The sequence below is a fragment of the Hippocampus bargibanti genome, linkage group LG19 (assembly GCF_051943395.1).
Source record: "Hippocampus bargibanti isolate YZ-2025 linkage group LG19, ASM5194339v1, whole genome shotgun sequence".
In the NCBI taxonomy this organism is placed as follows: domain Eukaryota; kingdom Metazoa; phylum Chordata; class Actinopteri; order Syngnathiformes; family Syngnathidae; genus Hippocampus; species Hippocampus bargibanti.
This window is the reverse complement of record NC_142752.1, coordinates 8,730,705-8,752,267: the sequence shown is the minus strand read 5'-3', so window position 1 is coordinate 8,752,267 and position 21,563 is coordinate 8,730,705. Positions and strand designations below refer to the sequence as shown.

Below are 21,563 nucleotides of genomic sequence, written 5' to 3'. Positions count from 1 at the left end.
AAAGGCAAACCAACACGGCCATATCCATTAATGACCACAAGAGGGCGACGGTGAGCGCAAATATTAAGGACGAAGAAGGCGGAAGTGGAGTTTTGATTGGTTCACCTGTGACGACTTTAACAGCGCCGCTAGCTTACAAACTAGCAATACTAGCCGGACACTCTTTCGGTCCAAATAAAACATCGTGTCATTGCAGTTTCAACACAACTATGTTTTTATGAGGTGAGAAACACACTTGTCACGCTATTTTAATGCACCATTTAAATAGTTGGTGTTTAAGTTTTCGACCGTTGGTGGCTGTTGATATGTTGGCTAGCTAGCTCATCGCTCATAACAATAACATACAAAATGTTGGGTAACATTTCGTATGTCATTCACTGATTACTATTTGGTGTCGTCTTCGTCGAACGAAAAAATATCGGGGACATATAATCTGACTTAATGTTTTGCAACTACAGCTCGAGGAGCGACGTCTCCGACTTCAAGATGAACACAAACTTGTTATGACCACCGCATAACTTGACTTCTAAGCTTCTTAAGGTTCGGAGATCAATTTTATGGTCTTTGTTCGTGAAGAAAGTTTTGCTTGTAGTCATCTCTGTTGTTTGCTTTAGCAGGTGATACCGAGAGAGACTCATGCTTTCCGATGAGCTCGATTCCAAACCAGAGGTAACCAGATGCAACCACTACATAGTGTGTATAAAATGCATTATAGAGTACACTTTACCCGCAATGCAAAATCATGTTTAAGTGAACAAACACGAAATAGGCAATTTAGTTGAAAGTAAAGAAACCAATGCAGTTCACACATTGTCACACATTGTCTTGAATTTCTTGATTGTAAGGAAGAATCAATGAAAATGTTTTTTCAGCGATCATCTGTACTTCTTTGAAGGTGTCGGATGTTTCGCTCCTCATCCGAAGAGCTTCGTCAGTTCGCTGACAATTGATAACTTTATGTGAGCTGTAAAAGTAGTGTAAACTCTACTCTGTAAACTGCTCTTCGTAATGCTTTTGTAGCAATGATACTTAAAAGAAATTGCATTTATTTGCTCTAATGGAGACTGTGATTCTTGACATTGTAAAATTGCAATGTGTGTACGGTAAAACAAAAATCACATTTGTGTCACGTCTCCTCTTCTCAGCTGCTGGTGCAGTTTGTCCAGAACGCGTCCATCCCACTGGTCCAAGATCTGGAGGATCCCGAGTCCAAACATCCTTGCCTTCCGTTACTGACCCCGGTCGGCAGCTCTCTGTGTGGCCAACTGCAGCTTACAGGTCACATGACAATACTTCATTTGTACAAAAGGTTTTAAATCATAATTTGAAATGTTGACATCAGACCTTTTCCATTATGGATGACCATTTTAGATAAACTCTGGCCCTAAAAAGCTATCGCTATTTCCGAGTGTGGTTAATAAATAGCTTTTGATTTGCATGCTCAAGAATTTTGAGTTGCATTTATAGATATACTATTTTGCTGACGTCCACGTGGGGATGTCCTGTACACATTGATGTCACCTTTTGGTACAGTTTGGCAAACAACTAAGATGAAATTTTCGCTTTCCTTTTCTGTTCAGACGGAACGCTGAGCCCCCAACCAGAGACTTCAGCCTCGTTGTCAGAGCTGGGGGCCGTGTCACAGCGGAGCCTGCTGGCGGTGCAGCAGATGCATGTGGAAAACCCGCAAGCCTCACCCAGTCCGCCGCCCATCCTCCATGATTTGCAGCAGTCGGACGGCACGTCCTATGTTCTTCTGAACCTGGCAAAAGGTACACAACAAATGTCAATGTTATCACGTCCCCATAATTTGATTATTAACTCATTCACTGCCAGACATGTGCAAAAATGTGTCCACTTGAGTGCCAGGGTTTTTTTCATTGTCACTCGAATTCCAGAACCCACAGAATATTGAGATTTAGGACTACATAAGCATTCAATACAGCATAAGAAACATTAGACTCTTTTCTTTTATCAAAATAAACAGTTATTTCCTAAATTCTATGGGTCTGGAGTTATATGAGCTTGAAATGAGGGCGGCTGCACAAAATACAATGCAATATACATACATATTGGTCTATATAGCGCTTTAACAACTGCTGAAGCTGGAACAAAGCGCTAACATGGAAAAAGGGAAATGCCGACCCCTTGTGGAAGGGAAAAACTATGCCAGAGGCCATGGCCAGCGCTTTATCGGCATGAAAAATAATAACCCGAACTAATTCGGGAATCGCAATGTACGTCATATTTTTAATTCCCGAATAAATTCGGGAATGGCCATGAATGAATTAAACAAAACAATTGTTAGATTAATTATTAAAAAGTGTTGCAGCTTTAAAATAATCTATTGGAACATTGCAGAGTTGTGTTAAGTGTGTAGTATTAATCTTAAACAGCAGTGCAGAATCGATCCAGTTTTCCTCAAAAATTGCTTTTAACATTCTGCAACTGCATTCATGGTGAAAAGGAGCCCTGGATTATTTTCATTGAGAAATACAATTTTGTCCCAGGCATCACAGCCTCCTCGGAGTCGCTCATCTTCGCCGGGGACGGAACGGGCGATGACGTCACCACGGGAGACTATGGTCTGGATGGCATCGCCCCTTGGTACCTCCGGGTGCAGGAGTTGGCCCACGACAGCCTCATTGCGGCCACGCGGGCCGAGCTGGCGCGGGACGCCAAGGCCAGTCAGGATGCCAGATCAGCCAACGTCGCCAACGGTAACACTGCCAGCCTTGTCTCCAGTCATTATGTCAGTGGGATTTGGCATATTGGGAGTTTGCATATTTGGAGTTTGCATATTTGGAGTTTGCATCAGCCACGGCCACCAACGGTAACACCGCCAGGCTTGCCTCCAGTCATTATTTCAGTGGGATTTAGCATATTGGGAGTTAGCATATTAGCAGTTAGCATATTGGGAGTTAGCGTATTGGGAGTTAGCGTACTGGGAGTTAGCGTACTGGGAGTTTGCATACTGGGAGTTTGTATACTGGAAGTTAGCGCATTGGGAGTTAGCACATTGGGATTTTGTATATTGGTGAGCCCCATTGAGCTACAGCAGGTTGCAAACTACTAGCCCAAGAATATACATTTGTAATTCAAACATAAAAAGAGAAATCTTTTCAAAGCATTTTTATTGAAGAGGAGGTGATACCCGTGCAAATGGGGTAATCAGAGCCAGTCATAGAATATAAACAGACAGGACGAAAGAAGTCATCAGATTAGCTTGAGGTAATAGTCCCATGCTCCCCCAAACCTTAGAGCGGAGACCTATCAGAGAAGAGGTCTGGCACCGCCACCACTGGACTTTAGGGATATATAGGGCCAGAGCTACCAGCACAATTTTTGTTCGCTGACGAAGCTTTTCGGATAAGGAGCAAAACGTCCGACACCTTCGAAGAAGTACAGATGACGCCTGAAGAAACATTTTCATCGATAGACCACTCCTGTACGACTGAGAGTTTACATAGGGATTTTTTTATCGAATGAAATTATCAAGGGTTATATGTTTGAATATAATATAAAGCTAACATTAGAACGTTACAGCTAACTTCAACATGCACTGCTTGAAAGGACGGCGCAGATAATGAGGTCAGTGCTTCGATGAAGGTGGAAGCATACTCAACACTTCTGGTCTACAGGTCTTGTGGATCACATCTTCGTGTGTCACCTACAGGCCACCACACGCCTGACTCGCCTTCAGGTGATGAGATGCGAGAGGAGACGGTGTCGCTGCAAGCGCCGCTCCCGCCGCCTCGCACTGGGCGCCCGCTCGCCTCCAGGCAGATCCTGCGTTGCTCTTTTGAGGGATGCTGCAGGACCTTCACCTGGCCTGCTCATCTCAAGTATCACCTCAAGACACACAGGTGACAACCGAGATAACACGGTTTGAGTTTGACTTTGACTGAATTTATTCGGGAATTGAAACTATGGCGTAAAGCGCCATTCATGAATTAGTGTTTTGTTTGGTTTTTGTTGCTTGCGTGCCGATAAAGCGCTGGGCAGACCTCTGGCAATGTTTTTCCCTTCCACAAGGGGGAATTTGCCTTTTGTCCATGTTAGCGCTTTATGTCTTTAGCTGCTGTTAAAGTGCTATATAAATCAATGGAATTGTATTTTGTGCAGCCGCCCTCATTTCAAGCTCCGATAACTCCAGACCCATATGATTTAGGAATTACCTTTTTTTTCTAGTGAACAAAGAGAGTCTAAGTTTTTTTTAATGCTGAATTGAAGGTTAATGTAGTCCTAAAACTCAATATTCTATGGGTCCTACAATTTGAGTGAAAATGACAAAAACCCTGGCACTGGAGTGGACACATTTTTGCACATCGTTTGGCAATGAATGAGTTAATAAAATGCCTCAACTTCAAAATGTGTTCGCGGAATTATTTTAAGTCTTATTTTAACTGAACTCCATGGTCACAGGCACTTGATATGTTGTCCTACACGTATGCAAAAATTAATCATGACTGGCTACTTTTGCGTGGCATGTTTTTTTTCCGGCTTGTGTTCAGGAATGACCGCATGTTCCGCTGCGTGGCGGAAGGCTGCGGTAAGAGCTTCTACGTGCTGCAGCGTCTTCAGGTTCACATGAGGACGCACAGTGGCGACAAGCCTTTTGTATGCAAGGAAAACAACTGTGGAAAGAAATTCACTACAGCCGGAAACCTCAAGAACCACAAACGAGTGCACACCGGTGAGCAAATTTGCTGCTTTTACCATCTTTTTTTTTATAATTCAGTGTGATTTTCAAATTATTTAAGAGTATTCTAGTTGTGTCCACTTGCCTGAGACCGATTAACAAAGCAGCCATTGTCCATTATTTATGACACGTATTTTAGCACTGTGGTGCGGCATAGTGGAATTGCAGTAAGCAAAAATACCTTTTTAAATTGGTAACATGAAATTTCACGCACTACTTATTTTTGGATTGGATTAGCCTTTATTAGTCTTGCAGTGGGGAAATTTACATTTCACAGCAGCAAAGTTATGGAAGAAGAAGAAAGTTATGGAAGAAGTAGAAAAACAAAATACAGGAGCTGCTGTAAAGGCAGCCACTGTCACGGCGCCATCTTGAAGTGAAAACAACAACAAAAAATACCAAATAACAAGTAATGTGACAACACAAAAGACATACACTCATTCATGCTTAAGCACTTTCTTCACCCTCTATGTTGTATGAAGCAGTTCTAGATGAAAAAGGCGTGGATCAAAGTGTCCTTTTCACCAGTGGATCCGGGACGTTATGGTGAAATGTCCATGTCTGCTACATGCTAAATGTTGAAAACAAACACAAAGCTGTAGCATCCGTTGCCAAAAAGCGATTGTCTCACATCTCCTGTGAAACGTAAATCCGCTTCAATTCCAAGCAGCGGCAGTTCCACATACGCATTGGCACTCTGCCCAAAACACAAATATAATCTGGATTTTTGAAAAACATTTTTTTCGGTATGTTATTTATGCTTTAGCGAGATTGTATTGATTTGATTATATTTGTGAAAATTAATGTGTGTGCATATGTTTAGGAGAGAAGCCATTTGTGTGTGAAGCAGATGGATGTGGGCGCTCCTTTGCCGAGTATTCCAGTCTGAGAAAACACATGCTCGTACATTCTGGTCAGTACAACCCCCCCCCCCCCCCCCAACCTCCCTGCAATATGGACGTGTTTAAGTGACTTTTAGATATTGGGTGTGACTTAGGAGAGAAGCCTCACCAATGCGGAATCTGTGGGAAAACGTTCTCTCAGTCCGGAAGCAGGAACGTCCATATAAGGAGACGCCACGGGGAGGACAGCCTCGCACCTGAAAACAGGGAAACAGGTCTTTACACAAACGCGCGGTGGTCTCATTGAATGTGTGCTTCAATCTAATTTTTTTACAGTGTCGGTCTGGCTTAAGAAAAATAGCAGATACAAGATGGATTGACAATCTTGTCACTTTTTCATTTGTGTGACACAGCTGAGGCCCTGACACACAGCAGCCTCCTGGAAGCCGACGGCGAAAGCAGGGCCGGCCTGGTTGCCATGGCCACCGGCGTGGATGCCGTCAACCTCCATCACGCCATGCTCAGGTCACCAGGTTGGTGTTATTTTTAGGGATGAAGCCATTTTAAGTACAATTACCGTCAAGGTAGCTTTTTTTGTTGTTGTGTTTCCTTCAGGTCCCGCAGAATCTGTGAGTGTCCTCACTTCTCCACATCAGATGGTCACCATGACAACAGAAGGGGCCACTCATGGAGATGTCGTGGCACTGCTATAGAACTTGAACGGAAATGCCACTTCCGTGAAATATCGAATTAATACTTCTGAAGATTAAGAATATTTGATACTCACCAAATGCTAATGTGGTGGTGGGTGAAGGAAAGCGAATTTAACTTGGTTGTGATGCAGTAATGGCGGAACACGAGGGAGGTTTAACTCCTTGGACGACCAGAGCTTTGTTGAAGTGAGTCTCCACTTTGGTGATCTTCAAGTTCTTGATGTGAGGCTGGACGCGGCTGCCTGACGAACATGGGAAATCGCTGACCTCATACTTCCAACATGCAGGGCGGACTGTCCTGTGCAAATGCGCATAGCTTGGCCGCTCTTGCCATCCTGTGAGGTACATCTGAATTTTGCCTTCCGTTATATGTACCAACAAAATGTACTCCTACAAACAAGAGAAAGGGAATGTTGGATTACACTGTGACATTGTTTCCATTATTGTTTTCAAGTTGATGAGGTTTAAACCCCACTCAGTGACATCTAAAAATCAAACTTTAAACACAAATGATTGTTTTCCTGAAAAATTTAAACGTGGGCGAGATAAAATGTTCTAAAAGACGGACGCGCTTTGTCGCCCTCTTGTGGCACATTAAGCACAGTGCAAGACATTTTTTCCTGCTAAAATAATTGTACATGGTTTTCACAGAACACTCAAAAATGCATGTCTGTCATATGTGATCACAACATGAGATATATTCACTCACCAATATGAATCAAATTATTCTATATTATATGCATGGTGACATGCAAAATAGAAAAAAAAACCCTGAATGGTTGTGTTTTTTTTTTCCAGCTAAAAACGCCTTATTATACACTGACTAAAATTGTCCTATTTAAGATTAGAGTACTGGTGCACTCGCTTTTGGTGGGTACATGTGTCATGTGTTTAAACCCAACGACAGGTCTTTGTGAAAATTCCACATGAAGCATTTGATGTTTATTTTTTTTCCTGGGAAACCTCAGTTGTTAGTATCAAATAAATATGAGGAGTCAGTCCAGTGAAAGTCACTGCTCGTGTAGTGGTGCACACACTGACATTGGTAAAAAAAATAAGCTTGAAACACTTAGTAACTTTTTCCTGGGAAACCTCAGTTGTTGGTATCAAATTTGACCAAGCAGAACAGCGATTCATAGTCACTGGTGGTGTAATGGTACACCTGCTGACATTGGGTGCAGGCAATGTGGGTTCAAACCCTCCTTGAAGAATTGTATTAGGTAAAACACTTGGTTGCATTTTCCTGGTACACCTCAGCTGTTGGTATCAAATATGACCAAGGAACCTAAACATTCATTGTCACTGGTGGTGTAGTGGTACACTTGCTTGCGTTTGATGCAGGGAAAGTGGGTTCGAAACCCACATGCTGCAATTGAGAAAAATCGACATGAAACACTTAGCTACTTTTTCCGGGGGCACATCAGTTGTTGGTATCAAATGTGACCAAAACGCCCAGCATGTCACAGTCACCGGTAGTGTAGAGGTACACTCTCCTGCATTGGGCGCAGGCGGTGTGGGTTCAAATCCCACCCGGTGAGAGAATAAATGTTGGTTCAGATGGTCAAGCGTGAGCTGGGTCCCAGCCCCAGCGGTGGTTCCGGCATGAACAGAGCCAAGAAGGCCGGCTTGAAGAACGGGTGGTCCTGAACATGGTTCAGGATCTGGGATGTTGAAAAGCCACGAATGAAAGCGAAGCGAGGAACTTATAACACTTTAAAATATATACTAAGTGTTTTGCCGAGGATGTCAAATACAAGTGCCGCACGAACCGACACTCCCTCCCCCTTGGTGTAGTGGTACAAGCACTAGACTTGTAACCGGGCGACCCGAGTTCGAAACATACTCACGGCAGATGCGGCCACTTCAAGTTCCTCTTCGCCTGTGGAAGGACAAAAAAAAAGAATTAATCACAGATTGTTCTTTAGTCTTACATAAAATAAAATTAGCATGACAAAATTGAGAATGGAGGAAATGTTTACTTACAGTGGTTGACACATTGGCCTCAAGAAGACGATGGAACAGTCAGACCTGTTGCAGTTCCCCAAACAAAACACCTGATTGAAGGGGGGAGTGACAAATGAGCTCACTCATCATGGTCAATCTCTAACACTAGTTTAAGTGAACAGCAGGCTTACCAATTTGGCTGGTGCATCTGGCCAACAGCTCCATGCAGTACGTGGGACGGCAGCGTTGTGCGATGAGACCTTAAAAAAAAGGCATCTGAGATTTTGGAAACGTTCACAATCAATACACATGCTGCCATTCATCCATTTTGCTTACCTGACTTTTTGGCCAATCGTCAACCATCCACAACTGCAGAGGAGGAAAAAATAATTTAAAATAAAACAAGTGTATGCTGGTCAATTTACTCATAAACCTTATTAAGTTACCTGTGTTCCACTCAGTTGTGCATTTGTGGAGCAGCTCCTTTTCTTCATCTCACCCATCGCAGCCCTGCAAAACATACCCACAAAATGGCAGTTGCCCCACATGCGTGTTCAATTAGCCAATTGTTTGGTTACCTGGCAGGAGCAGACTTGTCACAGCCTTCGACTCGCCATCCATTCGACTGAGAAGCCCTCAATGTGCATTGAGACGAGCAGTTCAACAGAAGGAGCGACAATTCGCCCATGACACCTGCTTTCAATTGCACCAACGTAATACTTCCGGGTTAGGGGTCAGGGGTGGAGCCAAGTCAAGAGCTATCCGTCCGGGCTACGACAGCCAATCTGATTAGGGGGTATGGTCATTTGGAACACCTGATCCAAGTGAGCCTCATTGTGCAGTGGCGTAACTTGTATTTTAATCTTTGACCCCCGACAGATCGATAGAGCTCATTTTCAGATTTACATGGTCGTTTTTGGGAGCTAAACACCGACTTACTATCAGTCACCTTTGGTGTAGGAGAGAACCAGACTTGTCCACAGGCAAGCTGAGATCTAGATCCACTTGAGGCCTGTTGTCCTTTTCGATACAGCTTTTCTTAATCTGTGAAAGAGAAAAGACATGTTTATCCACAGATAGTTCTTCAGTGTTTTGTAGAAATAGCAAATATTTCGGGAATGGTGGAAATTGTTACTTAGAGCAATTCGCAGTGGCCTCAAGAGGGCGACAGCTTGTGCTTGAGGACGATGGCACAGTCGGCCATGTTGCAGTTCCCCAAACGATACACGCGATCAATAAAAAAAAAAAAAATATGACAATGATCCCACTCATCATGGCCAATGAGTTCCCGAAACCTGGTTTAATTGAACAGCAGGCTTACCAATTGGACTGGTGCATGTGGCTAACAGTCAGCTCCATGCAGAGGACCTCCAAGTTGAATTTATCTCCGCAGGAAAGCATGGCGAATTTTGACATTTGCATTTATTAAAACCAAAAGAAATTATCAAACATTTTTTTTTATCAAGGTCCATATGATGAATACATTGCCCTGGTGTGTATGGTGTACAAAATGTATTACAATCTTTACATTATCTTCCTCTTTAATCATCATATATAATGTGCTAAAAGTAGTGTACACTTTTGAAATTAACTTTCATTTTAAAGAACCTACAAAGTAAGATGGCGGATGGATTTGATAATTAATGTAATGCTAAACAATCAAAATGAACCAATGAGGACAAGACATGAAGCACGGATTTACCATTGTAGCATTTGGCTGATCAATTTGTGCAAGTCTTGCAAAGCTACGTTAGTGTGAAACAGCGTTTTTTTTGTTTTTTACAATTGAGGGCTTTCCAAAACACATCACGAATGCCAAATAAACCTCTGTCAATTATTGCCATTAAACTTCAATCTGAACCAGAGCGGATAATATTGATACAAGACATCTTGAAAGCATCACAGATGAAAGTGTGTAATCACATTTCGTATTGGACCAAAGGTCATCCTACCCATGTATCAGTCGCTGCGTGTGCTGGGGAAGCTGTAGTTGGCATCTGATGTGACCACTTGGAGTCTAATCTTGATTTTTTTATTGCACCTACAGACTTAAAAGAGCGATTGTAGACATCACAAAAGAGATCCAACTTGTCACATGAGCCACCAACGCGATATATTTTGTTTAAAAAAAGCATAGCATCCTTCCTCCATTACTCCGTCATGTTATTTAAGGCACATGTCAATGTCACAGAAGGTAGCATTGGAGGTTTAGCGTCCCATGGTCGGCATGGTAACCGCCGGGCTGGATACGGTGGCATCCTCTGCTTTCCATTGTGATGTGACGGTCTTGATCTGTGTGTAAAACTGGATCCCCTACACGAATAAATGTCAGTTTGAGACAATCAATCTACTTTTCTGTGGCGATTTGAACGATTTCTGTGAAAGATTTCTGACCTGTTTGCCATAGAAGTTCGTGTCACCCCTGAAGGAGCCCCTCGAGCCGGTGAAAGAAAACATGGGCAGTGGGACGGGAATGGGAACATTCACGCCAATCTATGGATAATCACAAATTAAAAATTGCTGGGTCCGAGAGGACAGTAATTTCATCTGTGCTGTATGTCATCCATATTAGCATATTTGACAATAAAGCTGACTTTGACTTTTGACTTTGAAATTATCACATCATTACATTATACACGCAGACAGGTTTTATAATAATAATAATAATAATAACAACATTATATTAATAATTAGCCATCTGGATAGCTAGCTATCTCTTACCTATATGGCTATGTAGCTGGCTATCTATTAGCTAGCAAGCTGGCTTTCTATTTATTTGAATGACTTCCGGATTGAGTGAACTCTGGCGCATCTGGCTTGCCACTGCTCACCCTCAGAAAAACTGATCCAGTGACCGTAAAGTGACCTTGAGAGTTTTGAAAGGCGCTTAGAAATGAAATGTATTATTATTATTATTATTATTAATAATATTTGGATATTGGATATTGGATAATTAATAGAAATACATTCCATTTAGAAGCGCCTTTGCTGGAAAAGCTGCTGGAAAGGCAACTCTCGGTCACTTTTTTTCAGTCACAGGATAAGTTTTTCTGTGGGTGAGCAGTGGCTAGTCACAAGTGCCAGCGTTCACTTAACCCAGAAGTAACTCAAATAGTGAGAAAGCTAGCTAGCTAATAGATAGCCAGCTAGCTAGCCAGCCAGAGAGCTAATAGGCAGCAAATAGAACTCATTCACTGCCAGGCGTGTGCTAAAAATGTGTTCGCTCCAGTGCCAGGGTTTTTGTCACTGTCACTTGAATTCCAGGACCCACATAATATAGAATTTTAGACCCTCTTCTTTTATCAGAAAAACAAAGAGTTACAGTAAAGTCTCGTTATATCGATATTCAAGGGAGTCCAAAAAAATATCGATATAACCGGGACTATCGATATATCCGACCCTGTTTGCATGTAATTTTCTCCGTACGTGCATAGAAATAGTATCGATATAACCGGGACTATCGATATATCCGATATCGATATAACGAGACTTTACTGTAATTCCTAAATTATATGGGTCTGATATATTTTTAGTCAAATGCAAAACACCAATAAAAATGACTTAGTGTCCCAAATCTGCAAAAAAAACTGAGCTGCGAATTGGGCATTTTCAGAAAGTCCCGCCCCCAGTTTGTGACGTCACGCCAAGACGTCTTGCATTGCTGGAGAATCCAAACAATGGCTTCAGATTCGGAGAATATGCTTTCTTGTTACACATCCAGTTATGAATATGATTCAAATAGTTCTGAAGAGGATAGCATACATTTTTGCCATCGATTAATGAATTATATGTGCCATTTTGAGGCAACATTGGGGGAAAATCGCTCACCTAAAAAAAGAGGCACAAAATGGCAACCCCCAGTGGCTACCTCCGCTTCCACAGGCTGAAAAATACACTGACGTGCAATGCGTCTTTTTTACGGTCAAGGCGTACGGTCCTTTAGTGACGTCACGTATGTACTCGTCACCAACTCAAAAACAAGACTTCCTGATTATTCAGCGCGAGTCTTAAAACGTAAAATAGAGCTATATGCGGTGGAATCTTTGTAAAATACGCTCAGTAGAAGTCATTTGAAACCATTTTACAAATTATGGACACAACTTGTCCGGAGACGTCGGTGGTCCTTTAAAGGTTTTCTGATTGCGATTCTGATTGCTGTATGTGATTTCACAATATTAAGAAAAGCCAAGATATTTTGTTATTGACAGACTGATTTCACCTGGCCCACGTCCACCTCGTGCGTATATTTGCGTGCGGTGGCCCCGTTGGAGGTAAATATGGCCGTGCCGTTGCCAAAGGGGTTGTTGTTGATCATGGAGATGGCGTCATCCAGGTTGTCAGCCTCCAGCACGACCAACACCGGTCCAAAAATCTCTTCCTTGTAGCATGTCATGTCGGGCTGGAGAAATCATTAAATGCAATAAATAGCAAGTCTTTGCCTGCAGCTGCTTGAAAGTTCAAACGTTTTATGCTTCGGTGAAAGTGCAAAACAAGTACGTTCGCATCTTCCTCGGGATAGTCGCTCGGTGGGGGACGCAAAATAGAACAACTGCGTGAAGACACAACAATGAGGATTTTTCCTTCATTCAATAGGGTGCTTTTTGTTTGGTGTGATGTGATTCTTACAGGGGCGTTTCTGTCCGTCATCCCCCTCCATTGCATTTGAGGAATCCACCGATGCCTATGTGGAAGTGTCGCGGCTTGGAATTGAAGTGGATTGACGTGGGACAATCTGTTTTTGTCAATGGATGCTACAGCTTCGTGTTTGCTCTCAACATTTAGCTTGTAGCAGACGTGCATATTTCACCATGACTTTCCCTTAACCACTGGTGAAAATGATGTTTATATCCTCTCCGCTTTCATCTAGAACTGATTCATACAACAAAGAGGGTGCAGAAAGTGCTTAAAATTTAATGACTGTTCTGTCATTTGTGTTGTAACTTTATTTTTGTTGTTGTTTTGACTTTACGATGGCGCCGCGAGAGTCTGATTTTACAGCAGCTCCTGTATTTTGTTTTTCTACTTCTTCCATTCCTTTCCTCTTATTTCCATCACTTTGCTGCTGTGAAATGTCCATTTCATCACTGCGAGACTAATATAGGCTAATACAATCTAATCCAATTTTAGCACAGGCCAGGCCAAATCCAACAATACTTTTATAGAATAATAATAAATTATCAAGAGTGATATAATACTTGTAGCGTTAATTTAGACACCGGCCCACCTTGATTATCATTAAAAAGGCTCCTTCATATGTATGAACGTGAGCTCATTAAAAATATAGCCGCTTGAATAACTACATGTGAAAAAAAGATAACTGACAAATCAATTGTCTTGAATATAAACTATCCACGAACCGGTAAAATTATCATTTATTTGATATGGATGATTTATTTGATTAATAATCAAGTGAAATACAAATGTATGCTGCAAGGATATCATATTTGAGTATGTTTTATCAATCTAGCTAGCTAGCTATGTAGCTGGCTCGCTGTATATCTTTCTAGTTGACTGGCTAGCTACCTAGCTAGCTATCTATCTATTGGCTAGCTATTAGCTAGCTAGCTTTCTATCTGTTTGAGTTACTTTCGGGTTGAGTGAATACTGCTGCGTGTGGCCGCCGCTGCTCACCCACATAAAAACTGATACCGTGACTGTAAAGTGACCTTGAGAGTTTTGAAAGGCGCTTAGAAATCAAATGTATTATTATTATTATTATTATTATTATTATTCTAACCTGATCATGTGACAAAGGGTCTTGAAATCAGTAGAGCTTTTGAGATAGGGGATGAAGCGCGGCTTTCTCACGCCATTTAAAAGGGACAATTTGAGGGGCTCTAGGTCAGGGATGCAGTCAGTTTTTGCCGCGGGCCACATTGTAGTTACGCTTTCCTCTCTCGGGCCGTTATGAATTTGGGGAAGCCATTAGAATGTTTAACCCCCTCCAAATATTACATATAGAGCGCACGAAAAATGAATGAATAACTATCTGAAGTCAAGAACAATGACTGTTATTGTGGTTTACATCCAAAAATATGAAATTTTGGTTCAGATTTTAGCAAGCATCATGGAATTTCACAAGTTTGACTTGCTTTCGCGGGCCGAAAAAAATGATGTGGCGGAACGGATTTGGCCCCCGGGCCTTGACTTTGACACCTGTCCTTAGTCGAAAGCTTCAGAACATTTTCTGAGGAAAAAGAGAAATAGTGGAGACTTACCGTTACACTGCTCAAGATGGTGGGTCCTACAAAATTGCCGTTCTCATATCCTTTCACGTTGACGTTCCTGCCATCCAGCAGCAGCTTGGCGCCCTCGTCGACGCCGCTCTCGATCAGGGACTCCACGCGCGCCTTGGCTTCGGGCGAGATGAGCGGCCCCACGTCGGCGCCGGGCTGATCGCCTTTACATCTTACCTTGTTAGTCTGCAACATGTAACTGAAGTGTGGGGAGGGTATGGCGTTTACCTGCGTTGACCCGCAGCGATTTGGAGCGCTCCACCAGCTCCGGGAGCCAATCGCGAGACTCCCCCACAAAAATGGCAGTGGAGAGAGCCATGCAGCGCTGGCCGGCCGCTCCGAAAGCAGCGCCCACCAGCTGGTTGATGGTGTTCTCCTTGTTGGCGTCTGGCATCACCACGCCGTGGTTTTTGGCGCCCTGGGTAAAATAACCCACACATCAGGCAGAATCTTGCGCATAAAGTAGCGTGTATGGAATTGAAAATATGACATCGAGCGCTATTCCTGAATTTGTTCGAGTTTTGTTTTTTCATGCTTGAGTGCCGATACAGCGCTGGCCATGGTCTCTGGCAATGTTTTTTTTTCTTCCTTTCCACAAGGGGACAGCATTTCCCTTTTTTTCCATGTTGCTGCATTGTACTAGCTTTAGCTCTTGTTAAAGCACCATATAAACCAATATGTATGTATTGCATTGTATTTTGGACAGCCGCCCTCATTTCAAGTCAAAGTCAAAGTCAAAGTCAGCTTTATTGTCAAATATGCTAATATGCATGACATACAGCACAGATTAAATTAATGTCCTCTCGGACCCAAGCTCATATAACTCCAGACCCATATAATTTAGGAATTAACTCTTCTTTTCTGATGAAACAGAGTCTAAGGTTTCTAACGCCGTCTTTAATAATAATAATAATACATTTCATTTATAAGCGCTTTTCAAAACTCTCAAGGTCACTTTACAGTCACAGGTTAAGTTTTTCTGTGGGTGAGCAGCGGCAGCCAGATGGGCCAGCGTTGACTCAAATCGGAAGTAAGTCAAATAGCTAGGTAGCTAATAGATGGCTGCTAGCCAGCTAGCTATTTGTCTTAAGTTCATTCTGTCTCCTTGTTATCTGTTACAAATCCGCTAGATAGCAAACAACTAGCTGGATATGTTACAATTCCACAAACAAGAAACACTTTAAGGGTGTAAACTGCTGCGTGACTCCGACAACAACAACCTCTTGGCCATGTTTGCTGTTGTACTGGAGGTATGCGAGCTTTAGTCCTTAAACTCAATATTCTGTGAGTATTGGAATTTGAGTGAAAATGACAAAAACCCTGGCACTCGAGTGGACACATTTTTGCACATGTCTGGCAGTGAATGAGTTAATATTTGAGGCTAAGATGTACCATGTTAGACTGCACCCTCTTCCCGTTCTTGGAGCCTCTTTCATAGATGTACTCTCCCGCCTGGTTGGATCCCACGAAGCTGATGGCTTTAATTGCGGGGTGGTCACAGATGAAGTTGACGGCTGTGTTGAAAATATACACGGAGGCTTTAAATCCTCTGGATTAAACACAGCGCCCGCGTTCGTTACTGGACTGACCTGCGTGCTGGCCGTGGATGATGTTAAGAGTGCCGTCGGGCGCTCCGGCGTCCTGCAGCATCTTAGCCAGCAGCATAGTGCATCCGGGAACGCGCTCTGACGGCTTCATCAGGTAGGTGTTGCCGCACACCATGCCGATGGGGAACATCCACAGCGGGATCATGGCGGGAAAGTTGAAGGGAGCGATGCCGGCGCACACACCGATGGGCAGGCGGTAGGTGTACGTATCCATGTCCTTAGTGATGGACGGCAGCGTCTCACCCAGCATCAGCGACGTGATGCTGCAGGCGTGCTCCACCACCTCTGTCGGAGGATGGCGACAAAATAACGGTACGTCAAAATGGCTGGAAATTCGTACTCCATTTTGTGGTGAAGAAATTGGTATGAGATTTCAGTTTAAACTGTGGTATGAAATAAATAGTGATACCTCAGCTTACAAACTTAATTGGTTCCCAGAAAGTGTGTGTAAGGTGAAAAGTGTCTCTTCCAAACATCAATTTCCTATAGGAAACGATTAAAAATGAGAATAATCCGTTTCCAGGTCCCCATAAAACATAATTTTCTCCAAAATAAATCTTAACTACACAAGACATACCTTCTTTTATGTCTAATAAATGTTCTATTGTATTGTAATTAAAGAAATAAACTGTACAATAAAGGTGTTTTATTTACCTTTGTGATGGTCCTTGATGTAGTTGCCTCTTGATGATATCAGAGTGAAGTTGTCGTGCTTTCTTTGCGATAATAGAATAGAATATCCTCACACACGGTCCCCTGCTCACTGCTTTTCGTTAATCCATATTAAACAGAAGTTTTTCAACATCTTCTATTGCCTGAGACCGTTACTTAGACAACACAGAAACACCCTTAACCACACGTAGCAATGGTCGACTTAGCATACTGGTCCTGGGACGCCAAGTCAAATCAAACGCACACCTCGTTCGTGTTTCTCGATGATCTCCTTCTTCTGCGCGAGCATAATTTTCTTTTCTGTCCTCTTCGAATTAACACTAGCCTGTGGTGGGGTCTTTTTCGGTCCCAGAAAAGCAAAAGTATCCACTTGATAACAAACCACGTCTGCACTGAAATAAAGAGGGTGTGGAAAACTGGTCCGCCAGCCATTGTGCCGCTCCGTGTGTCTCCCGAAAACTAGTTCATATGCCAAGATTATATTTTCGCTAATTTAATGTTTGTAATGCGAAAAGTTCATTAGCTAAAGCGTTCGTAAAGCGAGGTATCACTGTAACTATCTCGATCAGATCTGGATTCAATAGATGCAATGCGATTTCTGACAGTGAAAATAAGAAGCCATTTTTAAAGTCAATGTTATCGGCAGGTCCTTAAAAATAATTGTTGATGACAATGAAATGGTTCAAACAAAATAAACAATGATGTCAGAATTCATCAAATCTGTGAAACCTGTAATCAAGCATGCATCAGTAATTTCTGAAGTGGCAAATTGCCTTTAGGTATACACAGCTTATGTAAACAGGATGTGACTGCTTGCTGACACGATATCGAGTTCATTTCTCTGGCATTAAAAAAAGTTTTCCAAGTCATCCTGCTCCAGAGAATTCACATTAAGCACCCATTCATTTAGCTGAAGAAGCGTTTTGGCACTCACGCAGTCCTCGGAATACATCGCCTTCAGCATCTGCCAGAGTCTTGCCTTGTTCTAATGTGATCATCTTAGCCAACTCTTTCTAAAATAAAATAAAAAAGTAAGACAGACAAGAATCTGCAACTTTCCTCGCATGGGAGTTGTGATGACATAATCAAAAGAACTCTTACAATATTGTCTTTGATAAGCTGCTGGTAGCGTAGGAAGATCTGCTGGCGGCTCAGGATGGACGTTTCTGACCAGGAGCGGAATGTGCGGGAACAGGACTCCACAGCAGCCAGCATTTCTGACTGGGTGGCTTTGGGGACGCGACCCACCACATCATTTGTGGCCTACGACGAGAACAGGGAGCAGACAGCCCGTTCAGACACGTCGACTGCGACCGGTGCGGGGAAGTCGTTACTTCGGATTATTCGCATTATTAAAATTTACAACAAAATGTTTTTCTTGTCCTTCACAATGGCGTAAATTTAACTAGCGTATTTACGAGGCTTCATCTGCCCGCCAGAATGTTGCTGAGGACTCCGATATCTTATGAAGTACTTGATTCCTCTCTTCAAACTTCCTTTAATAGTGCAATAGAGCCAGCAAATGCATCTATAAATACTCACAGGGTTGTGAATGTCGAGCCATTCGGATGTGTTGGACTCGACAAATTTTCCATCAATGAACAGCTTAGTGGTGGGCTGCAGAGGTCAAACAAACACACCATCACGTGACATATACTGTACTCTGAAATTGAAACTTGATATGGAACCGTTGTACTAAGTTCATCCCATCTACTTGATATCTAATTTTAAGCAGATTCTTTACGTACAGACAGTGTGGGTGTTCAAATATCTGACATGTTTCGGCGACTGTCCACACACTGTCGAAGGCGGAAGTAGTCGCCGAAACATGTCAGATATTTGAACACCCAAAGTGTCTGTAAGTAAAGAATCTGCTTAAAATTTGATATGGAACCATTAGCGTTTATTGGTGGGTTGTTGAATTGTATGTTCTATCTCGCTATTTTTCACCATTTTACGTTTTTCTGCAGAGAAAAGTGCTTCAATTAGACGAAAGGTGACGTGAAGGATCCCTGTCACGTTCACTCTCAACGTCAACGTGACGTTGCATATTCGGGAGTTGGGGAAAGCTGCATCGTGCGTTATTTCATCTTACCACAGAGGAGTAGCACATACGGCCCAGCTGGACGGAGGATGTCTGGAAAGTATTCAAACAAATTTGGTTAGCACTCAACTCGGCTATCTTGTTCACGTGATGCAGATAAGACCCATTTCAGTCATTAATCAAAACACGTTTATTCACTCGACAATGACTTTAAGTGAAGCGAATATGGCGTAATTTAACCGAGCAACCAAGCCTCGTGCAAACACCGCAGCAGTGCATGCTGCAAGCTAGCTTAGTAGCTATTAGCTCCAACCTACTAGCCCAGAAGTTGACATTTTTGTGCAATTTTCATGATGTACCTTCTTTTTCAGCACGGAGCGGAATATTGCTGCCATTGTGGAAACTAAGGTTAGTTTTAGTCCTTCAAGCGACCCACCACAAAACACGTAGAAGCCGTCAAAACGTCCCCTGGCAAGAATGCAGGAGGTGGGAGGCGGGGTTGGATCAGTAACCTGCGATCCGTAAAATACTCGGAGTGCTCGGTGTTTGTGGTAGACTATTGCTCCACGTGGTTTGTGAATCGATTAAAATATACGTCAGCGAGTGCCGTCGTTTTACTTCCCTGTTAGGGCGGGAGGTTTTAACAGCGGACCAATCATCAGGCGGTAATTACCAGACGCCCCCATTTCCTACAAGCTGATTGGGTGTTATCAATCGTCACCTGAATATAACTCGTCTGTGGTTCAAACCTCTTGGCGATGTGTGGCGTCAAAAATATGTCAAAAGGTGCGTACACTAACAACAAGTCAAGATATAATAAAAATCGGGGTTCAGCGTCAAAGCTCGCTCAGAGACAAGTTAAGTGAAGTCAAACAACTAAAATTTAACACTCGAGTTGTGAAGTGCCAGTTTCCATGGGAACATGTAACATGGATTTCCTGCAGTGGAGTTGTGAAGATGTTGCGAGATGGATTGAATCCATTGGGTTTCCACAATATCACGTAGGTTGTTATTAACACTGGATAACGACGATATACAGTAGTGAATATCATTTAAATTGTTTTCATGGCAGCTGTGCTTCACCGAAAACTGTGTCACGGGGAGAAAGCTGATCTTTGTGGATTGTGTTCACATGCCAAGACTTGGAATCACAGATTTTAAAGACATGCAGGTAGTGCAAGTCGCTCACAAGCGTTATCATAAACAATAGAAGCTTATATCCAATATAAAAGAAGGTTAGAGACAATGTGCAACACACACATTGTCTTTTTCTCTATGTGCACCATTTTATCAAAAGGCTCCCTCACCCCCATCCGACATTGCGTACTCACCTGCTGTGTGCTCAACAGGCTATCGCAGCACGCGTGCGTGAGCTGCTGGGAATCTCAAAGGTCCTGTGGAGTCGCAGCATCGCGGACCCGCCACGGGACATTGAGGGTCTCCTCCTGGAGATGAAGAGCCGCACAGGGGTGAAGACCGATGAGCTCACCCGACAGCAGCTCCTGGAAGACATCAGCCATTGATGAGATCAAAGTGTGTACATTGAACCGCTGTGCCTTCCAGATTTTACTTTTCAATTTTTTTAAATGTCTTCCCAATTGCAGAAAGGCAAAATCACAACACTAATGGTCATATAATCTTCATATATTCTTCATATATTCTTCATTCTCTGCAATAAACGACTAGTATTACAGCTGCTTAGTGATTCACGGATGAGGAACTTAATACAGTAATGTAAAAAAATAAAAATATTAATTGTAGAAAGTAATTCCATAATAGATAATTAGATATATGCATTCTAAAAGGAAAACTACAATGCCGCGAGTTTATGGCATACTGTATTGGGCCTAGAGAAGCAAGAGGTGTGTGGGGTGGGGGGTAGATGCAATATTCTGCCCTCCAACTGCCCTGGTGAGTCACTCACATGCGAGTTTCTGACATTCACACTTCCCGTCCGCTGAGAGCCTGCCTGTTGTAATTACGGCCGCGGCAAAGTGCTGCTAGTACAATATGCTGTGTAATCAAATCCATGAGCTATTGTTTGAAATAATCATGACTTAAGTGTGCCGTCGGGGCTTTCACTGAAGAGGACACGTTGGATGTCCATTTCTATAACCCAGTACGCTAATAATCTGACCTCAAGGTAACGGTAACTAGCAGTCTGTTCAGTGCTGAGGTCTTGTTGAAAGGTATGTTAAAGTCATGGATAGTAGTTAGAAGGTGCACATCTGGGTTTAGGCCTGTTTCGCTGCCATTTCTCCTCTGTGTCATCCACTTTTTAACGTTTCATAAAAATAAATATTTTCCTTTTCTACATGTTGATTTTTTTGGAACGGTGGGCCTGTCAAGCCCTTTGAGACAATGTTGTGATTAAGAGCTAAATAACCTGTTTTGACTTTAACTCAATCACTGCCAGACATGTAAAAAAATATGTCCAAATACAAGATATAGCATAGCTATGTATTGATATATAATACAGTACGTATATCTTCCTGCAAAAAAAAAAAGAATGTCAATTTCAGTCAGGTTGGCAAACTGTATTATTGGATCAGAGCAAGCGATTGTGGAGTATCATTTGGATTTTTTATAATCATTTTAAATTTTTTATACTAATAAACAATGAAAGCATTTTTGTGTTTTAGTTACTTCTATTTTTTTTACTTTGTTACTTCCGGGTTGAGTGAATGCTGGCGCGTGTGGCTGCCGCTGCTCACCCGCAGAGAAAATATCCTGTGACTGTGAAGTGTCCTTGAGAGTTTTGAAAGGCGCTTATAAATGAAATGTATTATTATTATTATTATTG

General features: G+C 42.5%; 4 protein-coding genes across 7 annotated transcripts; 2 read left to right on the top strand and 2 right to left on the bottom strand.

Annotated features, from left to right (window-relative positions):
* The first annotated feature begins 85 nt into the window (after positions 1-85).
* On the top strand, positions 86-6,338 carry znf410 (zinc finger protein 410). 2 transcript variants are annotated; one of them, XM_089021442.1, is made up of 12 exons: positions 86-222; positions 459-540; positions 618-669; positions 1,146-1,278; positions 1,581-1,772; positions 2,511-2,720; positions 3,677-3,866; positions 4,515-4,696; positions 5,526-5,615; positions 5,700-5,819; positions 5,958-6,077; positions 6,160-6,338. In XM_089021442.1, exons 3-12 carry the CDS (start codon positions 637-639, stop codon positions 6,255-6,257), a joined length of 1,368 nt encoding a protein of 455 aa, XP_088877568.1. In that variant the 5' UTR covers positions 86-222; positions 459-540; positions 618-636; the 3' UTR covers positions 6,258-6,338. The 2 variants fall into 2 exon arrangements, with proteins under 2 accessions (XP_088877568.1, XP_088877569.1); XM_089021443.1 differs by having other exon boundaries at positions 615-669.
* Positions 6,339-6,510: 172 nt separating this feature from the next.
* On the bottom strand, positions 6,511-9,460 carry LOC148883906 (uncharacterized). Of its 3 annotated transcripts, none has more exons than XM_089021446.1 (7): positions 8,780-9,460; positions 8,648-8,711; positions 8,538-8,570; positions 8,393-8,461; positions 8,241-8,311; positions 8,105-8,136; positions 6,511-6,647 (listed from the first exon to the last, which is right to left on the bottom strand). In XM_089021446.1, exons 1-6 carry the CDS (start codon positions 8,887-8,889, stop codon positions 8,121-8,123), a joined length of 363 nt encoding a protein of 120 aa, XP_088877572.1. In that variant the 5' UTR covers positions 8,890-9,460; the 3' UTR covers positions 6,511-6,647; positions 8,105-8,120. The 3 variants fall into 3 exon arrangements, with proteins under 3 accessions (XP_088877572.1, XP_088877571.1, XP_088877570.1); XM_089021445.1 differs by lacking the exon at positions 6,511-6,647 and adding an exon at positions 7,781-7,918; XM_089021444.1 differs by lacking the exon at positions 6,511-6,647 and having other exon boundaries at positions 7,997-8,136; positions 8,780-8,894; positions 9,151-9,460.
* Positions 9,461-9,605: 145 nt separating this feature from the next.
* Positions 9,606-19,273, bottom strand: aldh6a1 (aldehyde dehydrogenase 6 family, member A1). Its single transcript, XM_089021441.1, has 12 exons — positions 19,120-19,273; positions 18,812-18,853; positions 18,259-18,333; positions 17,818-17,979; positions 17,651-17,729; positions 16,027-16,329; positions 15,830-15,951; positions 14,666-14,855; positions 14,420-14,601; positions 12,421-12,600; positions 10,596-10,694; positions 9,606-10,514 (listed from the first exon to the last, which is right to left on the bottom strand). The coding sequence occupies exons 1-12, from the start codon at positions 19,153-19,155 to the stop codon at positions 10,410-10,412; spliced, it is 1,575 nt and encodes a 524-aa protein (XP_088877567.1). The 5' UTR covers positions 19,156-19,273; the 3' UTR covers positions 9,606-10,409.
* Positions 19,274-19,324: 51 nt separating this feature from the next.
* LOC148883904 (sterile alpha motif domain-containing protein 15-like) lies at positions 19,325-21,376 on the top strand. The gene is made up of 3 exons (XM_089021447.1): positions 19,325-19,761; positions 19,833-19,931; positions 20,110-21,376. Exons 1-3 carry the CDS (start codon positions 19,675-19,677, stop codon positions 20,281-20,283), a joined length of 360 nt encoding a protein of 119 aa, XP_088877573.1. The 5' UTR covers positions 19,325-19,674; the 3' UTR covers positions 20,284-21,376.
* The last annotated feature ends 187 nt before the right edge of the window (positions 21,377-21,563 follow it).

Excerpts from the sequence above, each read along its gene's own strand:
- znf410 (XM_089021442.1), top strand. The coding sequence starts at position 637 with ATGCTTTCCGATGAGCTCGATTCCAAACCAGAG. Across the intron at positions 670-1,145 it reads AGCTCGATTCCAAACCAGAG|CTGCTGGTGCAGTTTGTCCA; the intron begins GTAACCAGATGC and ends TCCTCTTCTCAG. Across the intron at positions 1,773-2,510 it reads TCTTCTGAACCTGGCAAAAG|GCATCACAGCCTCCTCGGAG; the intron begins GTACACAACAAA and ends ATTTTGTCCCAG.
- LOC148883904 (XM_089021447.1), top strand. The coding sequence starts at position 19,675 with ATGGGAACATGTAACATGGATTTCCTGCAGTGGAGTTGTGAAGATGTT. Across the intron at positions 19,762-19,832 it reads TTGGGTTTCCACAATATCAC|CTGTGCTTCACCGAAAACTG; the intron begins GTAGGTTGTTAT and ends TTTTCATGGCAG. Across the intron at positions 19,932-20,109 it reads CAGATTTTAAAGACATGCAG|GCTATCGCAGCACGCGTGCG; the intron begins GTAGTGCAAGTC and ends TGTGCTCAACAG.
- LOC148883906 (XM_089021446.1), bottom strand. The coding sequence starts at position 8,889 with ATGGGCGAATTGTCGCTCCTTCTGTTGAACTGCTCGTCTCAATGCACA. Across the intron at positions 8,571-8,647 it reads CACAACTGAGTGGAACACAG|TTGTGGATGGTTGACGATTG; the intron begins GTAACTTAATAA and ends CCTCCTCTGCAG. Across the intron at positions 8,312-8,392 it reads CAGATGCACCAGCCAAATTG|GTGTTTTGTTTGGGGAACTG; the intron begins GTAAGCCTGCTG and ends CCCTTCAATCAG.
- aldh6a1 (XM_089021441.1), bottom strand. The coding sequence starts at position 19,155 with ATGGCAGCAATATTCCGCTCCGTGCTGAAAAAGAAG. Across the intron at positions 15,952-16,026 it reads CATCCACGGCCAGCACGCAG|CCGTCAACTTCATCTGTGAC; the intron begins GTCAGTCCAGTA and ends TTTTCAACACAG. Across the intron at positions 14,856-15,829 it reads AGAGGGTGCAGTCTAACATG|GGCGCCAAAAACCACGGCGT; the intron begins GTACATCTTAGC and ends TATTTTACCCAG.